The sequence below is a fragment of the Triturus cristatus genome, chromosome 7 (genome assembly GCF_964204655.1).
Source record: "Triturus cristatus chromosome 7, aTriCri1.1, whole genome shotgun sequence".
In the NCBI taxonomy this organism is placed as follows: Eukaryota; Metazoa; Chordata; class Amphibia; order Caudata; family Salamandridae; genus Triturus; species Triturus cristatus.
In genome coordinates this window covers 1,478,956,728-1,478,973,975 of record NC_140590.1, presented here as the reverse complement: position 1 = coordinate 1,478,973,975, position 17,248 = coordinate 1,478,956,728, and the positions used below count along the sequence as shown (strand labels likewise).

The window sequence follows — 17,248 nt, the reverse complement described above, 5'->3', positions numbered from 1 at the left end:
TATCTAATAAGCGCTGGCAAAGCCAATAGGTCTGACATTGGTTGGAGGACTATTGGCTGTACCATTGTATGTTTCTTTTGCTGTAGTTTATTATGAATTTATTGTTCCAAGATGGCTAATGGATGCTGAGAGAAGAAAGACATGAAGGAATCATTGAAATACGAAAGGGTGTAAATACAGCGGGTGGACAGCGGTGTATGAGAGACAATGAAATACTTCAGGGTGTAAATACAGTGGGTGGACAGTGGTGTATGAGAGACAATGAAATGCAGGGTGTAAATACTGCAGGTGGACAGTGGTGTATAAGAGACAATGAAATACTAAAGGGTGTAAATGCAGTGGGTGGACAGTGGTGTATGAGAGACAATGAAATACTACAGGGTGTAAATACAGTGGGTGGACAGTGGTGTATGAGAGACAGTGAAATATGAAAGGGTGTAAATACAGCAGGTGGGCAGTTGTGTATAACAGACAATGAAATACTACAGGGTGTAAATACAGTGGGTGGATAGAAATGTATGAGCGACAATGAAATACAGGGTGTAAATACTGTAGGTGGACAGTGGTGAATAAGAGACAATGAAATACTACAGGGCGTAAATACAGTAGGTGGACAGTGGTGTATGAGAGACAGAAATGCGAAAGGGTGTAAATACTGTAAGTGGACAGTGGTGTATGAGATACAATGAAATATTACAGGGTGTAAATACAGTGGGTGGACAGCGGTGTATGAGAGACAATGAAATACAGGGTGTAAATACAGTGGGTGCGACAGCAATGTATGAGAGACAATGAATTACAGGGTGTAAATACAGTAGGTAGACAGTGGTGTATGAGAGACAATGAATTACAGGGTGTAAATACAGTAGGTGGACAGTGGTGTATGAGAGACAATGGAATACTAAAGGGTGTAAATACAGTAGGTGGACAGTGGTGAATAAGAGACAATGAAATACTGGGTGTAAATACAGAAGGTGGACAGTGGTGAGTGAGAGACCATGAAATACTACAGGGTGTAAATACAGTGGGTGGACAGTGGTGGATGAGAGACAATGAAATACAGGGTGTAAATACAGTAGGTGGACAGTGGTGCATAAGACAATGAAATACTGGGTGTAAATACAGAAGGTGGACAGTGGTGAATAAGAGCCAATGAAATACTGGGTGTAAATACAGTAGGTGGACAGTGGTGAATGAGAGACAATGAAATACTACAGGGTGTAAATACAGTGGGTGGACAGTGGTGTATGAGAGACAATGAAATACAGGGTGTAAATACAGTAGGTGGACAGTGGTGCATAAGACAATGAAATACTGGGTGTAAATACAGAAGGTGGACAGTGGTGAATAAGAGACAATGAAATACTGGGTGTAAATACAGTAGGTGGACAGCGGTGAATAAGAGACAATGAAATACTGGGTGTAAATACAGTAGGTGGACAGTGGTGCATAAGACAATGAAATACTGGGTGTAAATACAGAAGGTGGACAAGGGTGAATGAGAGATAATGAAATACTACAGGGTGTAAATACAGTAGGTGGACAGTGGTGAATAAGAGACAATGAAATACTAAAGGGTGTAAATACAGTAGGTGGACAGTTGTGAATAAGAGACAATGAAATACTACAGGGTGTAAATACAGTGGGTGGACAGTGGTGAATGAGAACCAATGAAATACTACAGGGTGTAAATACAGTGGGTGGACAGCGGTGTATGAGAGACAATGAATTACAGGGTGTAAATACAGTAGGTGGACAGTGGTGTATGAGAGACAATGAAATACTAAAGGGTGTAAATACAGTAGGTGAACAGTGGTGAATAAGAGACAATGAAATACTACAGGGTGTAAATACAGTGGGTGGACAGTGGTGAATGAGAACCAATGAAATACTACAGGGTGTAAATACAGTGGGTGGACAGCGGTGTATGAGAGACAATGAATTACAGGGTGTAAATACAGTAGGTGGACAGTGGTGTATGAGAGACAATGAAATACTAAAGGGTGTAAATACAGTAGGTGGACAGTGGTGAATAAGAGCCAATGAAATACTGGGTGTAAATACAGTAGGTGGACAGCGGTGAATAAGAGACAATGAGATACTAAAGGGTGTAAATACAGTGGGTGGATAGTGGTGTATGAGAGACAATGAAATGCAGGGTGTAAATACAGTAGGTGGACTGCGGTGAATAAGAGACTATGAAATACAGGGTGTAAATGCAGTAGGTGGACTGTGGTGAATAAGACAATGAAATACTGGGTGTAAGTACAGTAGGTGGACAGTGGTGTATGAGAGACAAATAAATACTACTGGGTGTAAATACAGTAGGTGGACAGTGGTGTATGAGAGAATGAAATACTACAGGGTGTAAATACAGTAGGTGGAATGTGGTGAATGAGAGACAATGAAATACTACAGGGCGTAAATAAGGTTGCACAACATAGACTTGAATTAACACAGGGCAGGGAGTAAACACAGTGGGCTCTGAAGTCGTGACCCTCAGCTGTCCTGCAGAGAACGGTACTCAAGTGCTCCATAGTCAATTTCATACCCCGCATCACGCATAAAGGTCAAGCTATTTTTATTCTCTAAAATTTCTCCCCATACTTCCCTAAATAAGTAACCATTCCAGGATGGTTGATATGCATTTGACCTGTAGAAGGGTACAGGGGACATATGGGTATCCTTGTGTACTGTGGGAAGGGCTGTGACGAGAGGGGGTGGACTGTTAGAGACAAACAAGGAAGCCGTTCATATCTTTCTCTCTCTTTTCCATTGTGCCTGCGACATGCCTTTGTGTAGAAAAAACTATCACTAGGTAAAGAGGGGAGCTTGTCACAGCCACTAGTGAGATTCTACAGAGCTACCCCATTTCAACACCAGCAATGTTCCATGATTGTGTACTTAATAAATAAAATAACATGACATAATGTTGGCCCTGCCATAATGGTGGCACATATCGGCCCAATGTGCTCACCCATGGTATAATGGAGCCCAAACCAGGTAAAATGCGGGCGCTGGCATAATAGTGGTAATTCCTGTCTGATTGCGTGGTGCACAGTCCTCATACTTGCTTCGGCATAATGGCGGTAATTCTTGGCATAAGATTGGCGCATATGACATGCAATTATGACACATAGATATTCAAGGTGGAATCCAAAACTGTCTGTACGCACCGCGGTGCCCGAGCAACTTTGGGTGATGCCCGGAGGAGCTGTCCTATGCAGCTATAGAGGAGTTTGGCTCTGGTTCACCCCTTGGCCGCCACCTACCCAGCCGGACATCGGACATTGTTTTCCTCGTCTCCACGTTGTGTTTCTTTTCCCTCCCCCACCTCCTCCCTCCGTGATTCTTTGTCTGCCTTCCCTTTTCCAGCCTGACTCTCCTGTGTCACCTGAAGTACTTTCCCCCTTACCGTTTTTTTTTCTAATGTTATGCTATGCTTTTGTAATTCATGTAACTTTTGTAACTCCAACAACTGATGTAACAATGTTCTGAAACAATGTCCTACTTCATGTAAAGCGCTCTGATACCTCCGGGTCTAGCCAGCGCTATATAAAACTTTTCAAACAAACAAACAAACAAGGCGGAATCTATCATGTGTTTTAGTGGTTCATGACAATAATTGAACTTTTTCACAAAAAAGATAACTTCTTGATTTATGTAAATTTAAATTATTTTTCAAGAAGGCAAAGCTGGTATTTAATAGCAAAACGTGTCTGCTTTCATAAACTGACAAGCTGATATTTTGGAGACAAATGACTGAATTTATTTAAAGCTGAAATTTGAGTGGTTAAAGGGCCCACTTGGGAAAGCCAACCCCGAACACACCTCTTTCACTTTGGTGTGCTTGCTGTACTCACTTCCTTCTTCAACTTGGTTCTCAGCTTTTCGTTCCACCACTTTTAGAATTCACCAGCCGCCACTGGTGCATGCGCAGCAGGCCCCCGACCTGAGAACTCCTGACTGAATCCGGAGCGTGGGGGGCCCCCTCCATATTTTTTGCAGGGGGGCCCCCTCAAGTTTCGTTACGCCACTGGGCACAGGGTCAGACTGATTTGCATATGGCCATGTCTGAACTGGGTTGGGAGAGTGGGCTAAAGAACGGTGATGGATTAAACCCAGATCAGTTGACTGGGGGTGAGTGCTTGCTATGTTCAACACTCCGTCCATCATTTCCTTTGGTTTTTGCTTTGTTCGCCCTAAGTTGGCAGGGTATGCTCAGACGTGAGTCCCTTGCTCACTTTGCCACTGGATTCAAGCAAGCCTGGCTGAAGACGGCTGATATGCCAGAAACCGGTCCTAGGAAGCTTGTTTACGGTCCAGGGAAGACATGGCTTGGCAGTTCGGGCTGGACTGTTCCCATGAGGCACAGGGTCAGACTGATTTGCATATGGCCATGTCTGAACTGGGGTGGCAGAGTGGGCTAAAGAACGGTGATGGATTAAACCCAGATCAGTTGACTGGGGGTGAGTGCTTGCAATGTTCAACACTCCGTCCATCATTTCCTTTGGTTTTAGGGCTCTCTAATCTCCCAGGTCCTTGTGTGAGCTGTTCATTCTTTCGATCTACTTTCTTTGTATTTAGGGATTTGAACCAATCATTATTCCTTTATGAAATCCAAAATCCATGACCTAGAATGTAAACCAAAAAATCTGTCCTGGAAGAGTAACTCACACATGGACCTGGGAAACTGAGAGCTCTGCAGACTTGGTTGTTAGTTAAGGTAACTAGGAGTATATGCTGATACCCTTTGCTTGCCCTTTGGAACTGCAGGCACTGCCCTTTATACCTCTAATTTCAGGTTTCATGACGACAAGAGCATGATTAAAAACAGGGCTCTATCATACATTTGTATTCTGTAGTGCCCATTCCTTGTCCTTTCTCTAGTTCTTTGAAGGTATTTAGAGGCAAACAGTGGGGAAAGTCATCAACCATGTGTAAGGGTTATGTGATGCCAATTCAGTTCTCTCTGACATTTTAGTGCATCAGTATCAATGGTCACAAAGGAGCAGTTTCCAATTTGCAGGAACAAATGGATAAGTAGTGTCTGCAACGCATTTAGGGCCCGATGTACTAAGTGGTTTTGAGGTTGTAAACCCTGTTTTTTGCGAAAACACAGGTGTCGCAACCGCAGAACTGCAAGCAGAATATATCAAAGGCATACTGCGAGTGTGAAAAGGCTTTCTACCTCGCATTGTGCAATTGGCAACACAATGCTGTTTGGCTGAAAGGAGTGTCCCCTCCCCTTTCTGCATTGCAATACCAGTTTCAATGGTTTAGTAGCACAATTGTCATTGATTGTACACCAGCAATTGAAAGGAGGTTCCTCAGGGATAGCTTCTAGTTTCTGAATGTGGGCTGTCAACACTGGGTGAAGCAGATAATGGTCCATGCTCCTATCAAAGTGCCCTCAAAGAATGGCAATTATATTTTTTTCTTGCAACCCTTCAAAGAGACAAGTGCAGAATTGAAGAAAGAGTAGTCTTTCAGCAACTACAGGGATGGCTATTGGCATCCCATGGTAGGGCTCCATTCAGGAATTCTCATTCCGATCAGTGGGATTCACAAAGAAAATCCTGCCTCATTAATATAGATGTGACAAGATTCTGCGAATCCTATTTAATGGCCATTTTGCGCTGGGAGTAGTACACCATCTTTAGTGCAAAAGTATGGGTCCTGATGGAAAACAGTTGGTGTGCAGAAACATTGATTGCTTTCAGACCCATCCTTTGTGTACATTGAGTCCAGAGTTTCTACACAAATAACACAATTCAAACTCACCAGAAATCCAACCAATACCTTTAATTCACAGATGTGCCTAAAGCAAAACTGTTGCAATATAAATATAATGTATGCAAAATATATCACAAACAGTGATACTATCGTGCTTTAATCTTATGAAGATGTGCACAGCATTGTTTCATCTTTACATGCCTCTTGCTTTGTCTTCCAAGGGCCACAACCGGAAGAAGCCACCAATACAAGAGCTGTGTTTCCTCTTTCAAGAACTGTGAAGCCAAACTCCTGGGGAGCAGTTAGAAGTGCAGGCAATGGATCTTCAAAATTCTTAGGAATCTCTATCTCAAGTCCGAGGAACGCCATTATTGGGCACTACAGCCTGAGCGTTCAGATCTCGGAAAATAAAATCTCGTCCCACAAACTCGGGAATCTAGTGCTCCTTTTCAATCCTTGGGCTTCAGGTATGGTACAAACTCTGGCATAGAGTGTCGATGTAAAATCTTATGTGAGTTTAACGTTTATCTGTTTGTATCTTTTATGTAATTCATGTACTCCAAAGTCGTTATGTAATGTAGATGTTTCTATTGTAAAGCGCTCTGACACCTTCGGGTAAAGTTTGCGATCTATGAAAACATAAATAAACAAATAAAGGGGACAACACTGCTGCTGATGTTAGGAGGGATTGTTTGTTTAAGTGGGCAGGTAAAATAGCGTCTGTTCCATAATGAGTGAGCACGCGAGTGAATGAGTGAAAGATTGTATTTATAAGGTCTAGTAAGTGTAACCGGAAGCCTCTGCGAAGTCATCCAGATATAGAATCTGTCTCAAACGAGGAGATAGTTCATTACATACAGAAAATATACTTTTCCTTTATAAAAAAATGTTTGTCTGCAAAATTTCAATTAAGTTGTCTATCCCACTGAGGAATGTACCAGTTAATGGCATGTGCCAAGTAGACAGGGACTTCCCGAAGCAGATAACTCATTCAGTCCCTTAAAATAGATCTATCCTTTACTGCTAACCACACCCACAGCAAGGAGTATAGGGCTCATTTAGGGTTTGTAGAAGGAGGAGAGCCATCATAAGTTGGCAAATCTTATACCCAGCCTCTCTCCCCATATAGAGACATCTTATACCCATCTAAACCCATGGTTTCTCCTCCCTATGCATAGGAGGAATAACCACAGGTCAACAATGACAAGACAGAAGTAGTGATTTTTGGTAAGAGCACCTCACCATGAGACTACAACTGGTGGTTGACTGACCTTGGACCCAAACGTCCACCCGACACCCACACCAGGAACCTTGTACTCATCAACAGCAAACTGGACATGACCATACATATCAAAGCTGTCACTTTATACTTCTTTCTCACTCTGAAGATTCTGAAGAAGCTCTTCAAATGGCTCACAAGCAACACCAGAAACACTGTCACTCACTCACTCCCTGGTCACCAACAAGTTGGATTACGGACACACCCTTTATGCTGGAATCACCAAGGAACTCACCAGAAGACTACAAACAGCCAGAACTCACGAGCCAGGCACATCTTCAGCTTTCTTTACAGAACTCACATCACACAACATCTCAGGTAGCTCCACTTCCTCCCAATACACAAATGCACTAATTTCAAACTTCTCTTGCACACATTCAAGGTACTACGGGGCTTATTTGCAAGCCTGTTGCGTCATCGCTGGGTCACTTTTTTGGACATACCGGTGGCGCAATGGCCTGGCCCATATTTACAAGACCATGTAAAGTCACCCTTCATGACTTTTCATGGCCCTGTAAATATGGGCCCCTTTCACGCATTACTCTGCATGAAAGATGCATTCCATGGGTGTTTCTGTGGCTGTTCCCAGGCAACATCCATGGAACTTGACTGATTCAAAGATTTACAACATTTTGTAATACTCAGAATCCTATGCCTCATGCAACGGGGAAAAATACTTGTATTTCTCATCATTTCCTCTGTCTATGCGTGCATAGAAAGAGTAAAGTGAAATTAATTATTGTTTTGGTGCAGGAAGGTGTCACTTCCTGCACACAAATAATCATTTTTGGAGCTCAGGCACCCTTTCGTAATGACGCAAGGGGGCTTGTGCCAGTTAACAGTAGCCAACTGTGTGCCAGTGCACGGTAAAGCACAGGGCTGCATTGTATTATTGTTAATACGACACGTCCCTGTGCTTTGAAAATGACACAGCACGGTGCAGCTAAATGGCTTGCGCTGCCGCACTGCCACATTTTCTTGTAGCTTAGGCCCTGAATGTCTTAGGCCCCACCTACCTGAATAGTCACACCTCCCTACAACTTCCAACTCAAACTCCTCTGCCGTGCAGGATTCTTACTCACACACATCCCATGCATTCAGAGAATGAGATCAGGAGGATGGGACCGGTCCTTAATAAAATGAAACACAAGCAAAGCAAGACAGGTTTCACCCTGATTGGGACTTGTAGGCCAAGTGTAGCTTGCTTCCAGTTGCACAGTGAGTACAGGATCCACTTCTGGGCATACCCTTGCCACTTATGTACATTAAACACACACAAGGTGATGGAAGGAATGCTTCTAATTTGTCTAATGACTCAGATAGAATTCTAACATATTGTTCGTTTTCCAGGGCCGGTCTGTTCCTATTGGAGCAGGGTCAAGACTGATTTATGTATGCCTGGCTCCAAACTGAGGTGGCATGGTGGGTAAAAGAACAGTGGGCTTAAATCCTATCATGAGCAATTGCTAGTGGTTTACCTATAGCAGGCACCTTCTCATCACCTTTTGTGTGTTCTCAAATAACCAACCTAATCTAGGCAGTGTTAGACACACATACCTGCTGAGTGCCAGGACACGCTTGTGGGTGATAGTGTCCTTTACAAATACACATAACATACCTATAGTTGTGACGCTCTGCAAAACAAAATATGAATGACTTTGAGACATAAGCCATATGTGGGTTTTGGATTAATTTATTGCCAGATCTAGGTTGGCCATAGACTTGAAAAAAAGGTCTCACAATCTCTAGAGCCCACATGGGGTCCTAGCAAAAAGAACCGTTTAATCAGCTGAAGGTAACGCTGGTCTTGGATGGGTACCTACTCCGGGCAGATCTATACTTGAAATGACCAAATATTCCTTAAGCCCATTAATGTACAGTGTGAACAGGGAAGGGGATAGAACACAGCCCTGCTGGACTGCACTCTCGAGTTTAACGGGTATAGTGGTTTCACTAAAGGGACTTTGCAGTCACTGTGCAGTTGCCTAATAAAGCAAACAATGTGTTCATCCACCACACATGTTAGAAATTACATTCTACAATTAAGATTGGTTGATGTAGTCAAAATCTGAGCTTAAGTCAATGAAACCCAAATATATATGCCCAGTTTGGCTATAAAACACTTATTTATTAGGAGGTAAATGAAAAAGCGTAGCCCAACCATACTGAGGCCTTCACAGAACCCAAAGTGGTGATCAGATAGGTTATGATTGTCTTGTGCCCACACCTCCAGGGGATCTAAAAGGAACCCTGCCAATTATTTTCATTGTCAAGTCAATTGGACATATTGAACTGTAGCACTTAAGATCCCCTTTGTGAGGATTTGGGTAGTCGATTGAGCGAGATGTGAGCCCTTCTCAAGCAACAGCCACAATGCTTGTCAGGGTGAACCACAAAAGTCATTAGATTAATCTGTGCTCAACCGTCTGGTAGCTTGGAACAAAAGCAGTAAGGCTTAACTTAGAGGAAATGTGTGAAGAATGCATACAAGAACACAGAGGGGCATATTCACAAGGACTTATCTCTGAGTCAACTCCATTTTAGTGCAGCAAAAGTGGCAAAAGAAACATCTCCCCATTCACAAGCTGGTGCAAACTGCCCACATCCCCATTTTACCAGCGATAACGTCCGCAAAAATCATCTCCACGGAAAAGAGTGACAACTAACGCTAATGATATGCAGAGTAGGCGCTCCTGTGCCAAAACACACGAAAACACCACCTCGTGATATTCTCAACGACCAGCCAGATCTGCGATGCAAACCAAAGACAGGCGATAAGGCACGTTATCAGCAGGGATCTAACACCTGCCTTTTACTGTTGTTAATCAGGACGACTACCTGCAGCATGAAAGGGACCCAGCCCAGTGCCACATCTGAAGACCAACACATGGCATGGAGACACTGATCACGCAGCTCAGAGAGCCAGGAGAGCCACAACACCTACATCCACCACCCCCATGCCCCTCCCCCAGACCCTCCCCCCCAGACTACCACCGAGGCAGCGCAGAACAGGACAGTGGGCGTTCGCACAAGGGCATGGCCCCTCAGCCACACAATAGCAGAATGATGGTAGAGTTGGGAACCAAGTATGTGAGAAGGAGGCAAGTCACCCATGAATAAGAATGTACACAATGCCAAGTGTGGCAGTGATGTACTGGACAGACTTCAGTATGCAGAGCACAGACCAGTCCATGTGGACATATACTGCTGGTGTCTGTAGTGTTGTGGACAGTGGACGCAACCATGTCATCCAGTGGGGGAGAGCTGGGACATGTAGCTAAGTCACCCCCCCATAAGTGAAAATGTTGCAATGTAGCATGCACCCAGAGGGCAGGCTTGCACGAATGCAGTAATGAAGGAGCGCAAGACCGCTGGGGGTCCATGATCATACATGCCAAGTGTTATGTGTATCTGGCTTGCCGCAGCATGAGCCAAATGCCTAGACACATTAGCTGCACCAGTTCAGCCAGGCATGTACTCCACATCTGTGTCCGCTGTATCCTTACCATAGGCATACACTCACGTGGCCCACCACCTTCCACAACCAACATCACTGTGTCATTGTCAGGCTTGTGGACATGCGCAGACAGGCAAGTGGTGCAATCGCGCCGCGCACATAAGTAAATGGCTTTGGGGAGGGAGGAGCAGCCGTGAGGCAACGTAACACACAGTGATGCCGCTCATATGCCGCATTCAAGACATGTGAAAAATGAATGACAAAGTCGCACTCATCACAACCCACCACCAACAAGCTACTTAACATCTCATGAATGCAGGCAGATCCCAAACCTACACCAGGAATGAAAGCTCCTTTGTCTGACACATCAAGCAGAAGCACAGCTGCACCTCCGACCTAGGAATAGCATGTGCCAGGCAACCGATACCATTGCAGCTGAAGCAGACTCCCACATCAGGCATAGTCCGACAAGGGATCAACGTTTACACACCCCACACACAGGAGTCCTTGCACGAAGATATCTTGCATGGAATGGCCTTCACACTTACTGCCACAACATCCCAGCAATACAAACGGTGAACACTAAAACAACTCATTGATCCGAGATGTGGCATTTCATCCACAGGCCGGCCGCAGGTCAGAATACTGCTGCTTCAACAAGAGCCACTAAGGCAATGGCCAAACATCCCAGACACATGCACAACCCCTGTCACGTGGAACTGTTCCGGGCAAAAATGCTGCATTTACTGGGTGCCAATGGCAGTGGTGCAGATCAGTTACCGGCTAAGCTTCTGCCTTGCACACGTCACCTGCGTTCAGCCTGTGTGGCATTGTCAGTCATGCATATTTGAGTGGTCCATGGATGTCTGCCTATCCAACAGGACGGTAGCTGAACTGGACTTTTACATGTGTGTGCACCCCCTGTTGGTCCACGACCAGGAGTGTCACCCTGATACCTGTTTATGGGACGTCTGGATACTTGGCTTACATGCTGGCAGCTGGACCTGGGAGATTGCACAAATCCTCGTGTGCATTGACCACATTGAACCTCTCCCCTATTGGGCTGTAGTGCTAATTGGTGTAAGGGGGTGGATGCAGCACATCTGTCTGGACCTGCTAATGGATCCTCTCGTTGTCCTGTTTGATGAAGTCGACAATTACCCAATGTTGGAAATGTTACCCTAGGAAGCTGCAATGGCTTTCATGGGCGAGTAACTACGTACCTGCAGCCACAGCAGATCGGAACACATTGCACATGTCCCGACACCTTGTTGCGTCTTGGAGATCTGGTCACATATCCCACGACAACAGTGGACATGGCTGTATACGCCTGGACTCAGAATACATGAGCGGACAAGCACACGGCTCAACACACACCTGTGGAAGGTGAGGCATTCCCCCGGAGTGGACTGCGGCGCTTGGCAACGTTCCTAATTCTGACATACTGCTGCATTTGTCTGCATGTTGTGGCACTTATCTTGCCCGTACTGACACGCATATGCTTATAAAGTCTTCACTTCTATTCAACTGTGATGTGCGTTGCTTTGAATGACAATGTGTGTCTCAATGCCTATCTGGGTCATGGCCACATGTGATTGCTGTATCATTGGTGACCAACCCAAATATGGCAGTTCATGTCCAGGTCCGAGGTGAGTGTCACTCAGTGTTTAGGGGGACAGTGGGAGGTGTTATTCCAGCGCATGATGCAGAGTGCAGAACCGAGCAGAACACAGCTGTGGCGGTGGGTGCTTCGTGCAGTGTGGTCTGTGCAGGGGGAGGGGGCTCATGGATGCAGCTGGGCTACCCTGCTCCAGGAGGTGGGGTGCCCGAGCTGTCCCTGAGCTGTTGCAGTGCGTCGGTGTAGATTTTGGGGGTCCTATTCGTCATCAGTGCTGAGTTGTTGGGTCTGCTCTGTAAGAGGTGTTGATTCTCCCTCCGCAATGTGAAGGGGAATAGAAGATTTACATTGTGTTCACATGTATGTTCACGCATTGTACATGTGTATTATCAAACAACATGACAATGTACATTATGCCATTGTGCCCATCTCCGCCCGTCACCCCAGTCCCTGGTCGTTACTCACCCGGTTGCTGTTGGCCCAGGTCATGTTGTGCAGTGTCCGGTCCCCCAAATCCTGATACCATCTTCCCAATGATGGTCCCATGCTGGTCCTCCATGGGGCTTGTGGGGTTCTGATTGTCCTCTGTACTTGCTCAGTCTACCTCCATGGTGCCTTGCAGTTGTTTGGGCCTTGTATGTGTATTTGGTTTTATAGTGATTTTGACCGCCTATATTGTGAGACCTGCAGGCTGGCACTGCTTCTCTCTGGAATTTTTTCTCGCAGTTGTGCCCATCACAGGTTTTTTCAAGTTGGGCTTTAGAATTTTATCTCCATCCAGGGACTTTTATCTTGGTCATTTGACACGTTATTGGGGGACTATCGCATGTTACCGCCGTGTTGTGAATAGGTGGTTGACACTGAGAAATATTCCCACGATACATGGCGATATGTGAGATTGCGTTAACTGACTTTGGAGGTGATTATCACACGTTCTTGAGAATAGCCCCCAGAGTGTACTGTTCCTATGTCCTGTAATGTCCAAACAGCCCCTCAAGAGGGCTCTTTACCAGAGATCTTCTCTTTTTAGCCGATGTGTGTTGCATGGGTAAAAAATGAAATGTGAGTGGAATGGGTGAAAGCGAGGTGTGTTAAAATTGACTAGATGGATTTGTCAAGGATAGAAACATGATTTGAGCATAGAATAGATATAATGGTCTATATAGCTGCAATAAATATGAGTCAAAAAGGTCACCATGTTTCATGCCTATTACAGTCCCTAGTGGACCATGGTAATTTGTCAGGACCAGGAAGACCTTATTCTACTCTTCACAGGGATGGGTAAATTAAAATGTGTGTACCATACTCTGTGAATTTAAAATATCGGCATGTATGCACTACATGGCACTTTGAAAAATGCAGTAAATTTTTTTTCCACATGAGTACCATCGACTTGGAGTCAATGGTAATAGCATTTCCTAAACCACAGTATGCATTTAGAAAATGTTTGGTACATGTGATTACAGAGTTGCAAATTGCGATTCCTTATTTGTACTCGCAATTTTAGTTAATCACAAAAAATTGCTATTACCTAAAATGCACTGCCTAAGCCTTTCATACATCCCGAAAGGCTATTTTGCATTTGCCAATGGCCGAAATGAGTGAGTTTCACCGTTTGGGAATGCAAAAAAGGTTGCTACACGTGGCCCATATCATCTTATGCCACCATGTCATAAACATCATGAGTTTCCAACCTTAACTACTTTTGCCAGATTCCACAAGTGTCCACCACTGACTTTGATGGCATTTCAACAAATTGTTTCTGCTCTGATGGAACAGCTGGTTTCTCCTCCTTTTTTCACATGAATAGCATATTTGATGTGAATCAAGTATTTAATATTAACAGCAACTTTTTTGACACATTTGTTTTGTCATACCAAATTTTCAGCTTTTCTTGAGTTAGTCCTAAATTCTTCCTTACTAACTTCAACAGTTGCTGTACATCAGACTCACTCCTAATCAATTTCAACATCCACGCAGGGCGAATACTGATATTGGCTTTCCTACTTCTCAGAAGTTCAAAGTTTGAAACCTTTGTAGTAGAATGAGGTGTGGTGCAGTAAAAACACAACATGCTACAGACAGCCTTTATAACATCAATATTACTACTCTTAGCCCTCCTAATGCATTTGCCCATAACTCTGTTAATTCTTTCTACAAGTACATTGGTTTGTGGGTGGTACAGGGAGCTCATCGAATGCTTGACATCACATGACCAGACTCAAACTCTTTACTTACAAACTGAGTACCATTGTCAGAAACAAAATGTTCATGAAAATCCTCCCTCAGGAAAATTTCCAGCAGAAACTCCACAATAGTACAAGCATTAGAACCCCGACCATTTTGAGCTCAGACCATTTTGAAACATAGTCTACCAAAATAAGTATAAATCTGGAACCTCTCGGTAAGGAATCATATGGCCCCATGATATCTATACCCAACTTGACCCAGGGGCCAGGTGGACATTCTAGAGGCATAAGGAACGGAGTGGATGCCTTCAAACTTTTGTCAGCAGACATACAAACCACACATCTTTCCACAACTCCCTCTACATCAGAGTGCATTCTGTGCCACCAAAATGACTCTGACATGTGCCTCTTAGTTAGAGAAGATCCAAGATGCCCCTCATGAGAATTATTTATAGTGCTACCCCTTATGGTATGTGGGAGAATAAACTTGTCTGACCTCAACATCATTTCATCCTCAAAAGAAATGTCACTGCTTACTTTACAATTTGGCTGTACCAATGGTGAGAGCACCCTCTATGTAGGCCAACCCTTTTCGACCAAATCTATGATTTGTCGCAAAACCTGGTCTTTTGACATAGCTTCTATCCTTTCTTCATCTGAGCAAACCTTTAGCTCTGGGAAGCTACAAGACAATCTTCAACATCCTCATCCAACAAATGTGACAATTTTAAATCTCTATCACCATCATCATCAGACATACAGGGAAAACTGGGAAGAAAATATGCCCTGCTGTTCCTACCACCAGGAATATGAGCAATATCAAACTGAAATTGCATCAATTTCATTCATAATTGTAAAATGCGATGAGAACAGCACTTGCTTCCACCCCCACTAAGAATGTTAACTAATGATTTATGATCAATTTGCAATTTAAAATGCTTTCCCCACACATATGTGCACAACTTCTCTATGGCCCAACAACATGCCAACAACTCCTTTTTAATAACAGAATATTGCAATTCCACTTCACGAAGAACTCTGGATACAAAAGCTATAGTATATTCATTATTTCCATCCTCCTGCATAAGCATTGCACTCAATCTGACTTGACTAGCATCAACAGAGATACAACTAAGCAAATTAGGATCAAATGGTTTGAGAGCCTCACTTTGGCGAAAAATTCAGTTTTGATATGCTGAAAAGTCAACTCACACTCCACACAAATTTAGATCCTTTTTTAAGTAAATCACTGATGGGTCTGACCTTGGTGGGAAAATCCAGAATGAACCGCGAGTAAAACTTGCACAGACCCAGGAATGATTTAACACCCCCCTTAACAGAACAAGGTGGAGCCACAAAAATAGAGTCCTCTAAACCAGATCTGGGGGCAAGTCTGTCTTTTGAAATGACATATCCAAGATATTCCACTTCACAGCAGTGAAACTTGCCCTTCTTTTCTTTCAAAGCCACACTATAATCTATGGAAATTTGCAATAAACATTGGAGAACGACATTCTGAGACTCCATGTCCTTGGCAAACACCAACATGCCATCCTGTAAAACCAGAACCCCCTTAACATCCTTCAATATATTATCCATAACTCTCTGGAAAACAGAGGACGAAGACGCATGGCCAAACAGCATCCAATGATATTGAAAAGTGCCAATGTGAGAAATGAAGGCAGTAGGATGTGTGCAGTCTGGATGGAGCTCTACCTGATGATAGACACTTGCCAACTCAAGCTTGGGAAAAGCTGTGGCTCAGGCAGTACTTGCAAATAAATCAGAGGTTTTAGGCAATGGATAATTACCCATCTTAATCTCTTTATTAACAGATCTGACATCCACATAAACACGCAGCTGACCACACCTCTTGCGGGCAACTACTAAGGGTGAAAGCCAGAGTGAGGATTCTGCTGGCTCAATAATTCCCTTCTCACAAAGAGATTTTAGTTCTCTTTCAAGATCTTTTCTGATGCTGGAAGGAAAACCTCTAAGCTTGTGTTTAATTAGCACTGAACACTTCTTTTACTTTGACTGTGTGCCTAAGCCCACAAATACTACCCAGCTCTTCTCCAAATATGTTAAGATTTTTTTTTCTCCAGCCATACTCTGCATCCTCACAATCCACCACCAGGACTTGTTCTTTGGCACCTGGTTTAAGAACCATTCCAAAAAGACCATGATGAAACCAACCTAATATGTTCGGACCTTTCGCAGACTCATACATTTTGCCCTCAGTTTTCCTCCCTTTGAATTACAAAACATCTTCAAAATAGCCCAACAGTTCATTCTACATACTTAATAGGAGACAGGGGATCTGTCAGAAGGAAGTAAAGATCTGTAACACCACATATCAGTAAACAACCAATTTGATCATGGTGATCTTAGCTCCATAATCTACCAATAATTTCATAATCTTATCCCCCTCCTGAATGTCCACTACAGGATTAAAACACAAGCCAGGATCACTCATCAAGGGATCCTCCCCCACGATGGTATGTTTTTATGTGGCATAAGCATCATCAACAACAAGCTCCATATCACACATACCCATTAAATCTGTATCTGAATCAGACTCTGGTTGTTTCTCATAATGCTACATGAGTTTGTTGACTGCTTGCAAGTATTGATCTCCAACTTTATCCTTATTTTCTGGTAATTCCGGTAGATGCTTGAAGATAGAGCTTCTTTCTAAGCCTAGCAAATGTAATAGCAAATATTTTGTCAACTTATCTGTAAACATTGACACTCCCAGATATGTTTTAAAGGCAAAAAAACACATCCCCACCTAACTGGTGGTCCATCTGGTGACTCCAAAAATGAAGAGGGAGGCGTAACGGACTGCATATTAGCAAAAACGGTTTACTGATACAAAAAAATACATACAACCAGACACTAAGTATCTATTTTCAAAATCATACATGTAAAAAAATATATTGCTCACTATATGTGTGTGTGTGTGTGTG

The 17,248-nt window shown here is 43.6% G+C and overlaps 1 protein-coding gene across 2 annotated transcripts in view; it reads left to right on the top strand.

Moving 5' to 3' along the window:
• The window catches only part of LOC146812212 (protein-glutamine gamma-glutamyltransferase E-like), a 240,122-nt gene that overhangs the window by 45,406 nt on the left and 177,468 nt on the right, over positions 1-17,248 (top strand). For both annotated transcript variants that reach the window (XM_085619243.1, XM_085619242.1), the window contains exon 3: positions 5,958-6,203. In XM_085619243.1, the coding sequence (XP_085475369.1) occupies positions 5,958-6,203 (246 nt within the window). The remainder of the gene's footprint in view (positions 1-5,957; positions 6,204-17,248) is intronic.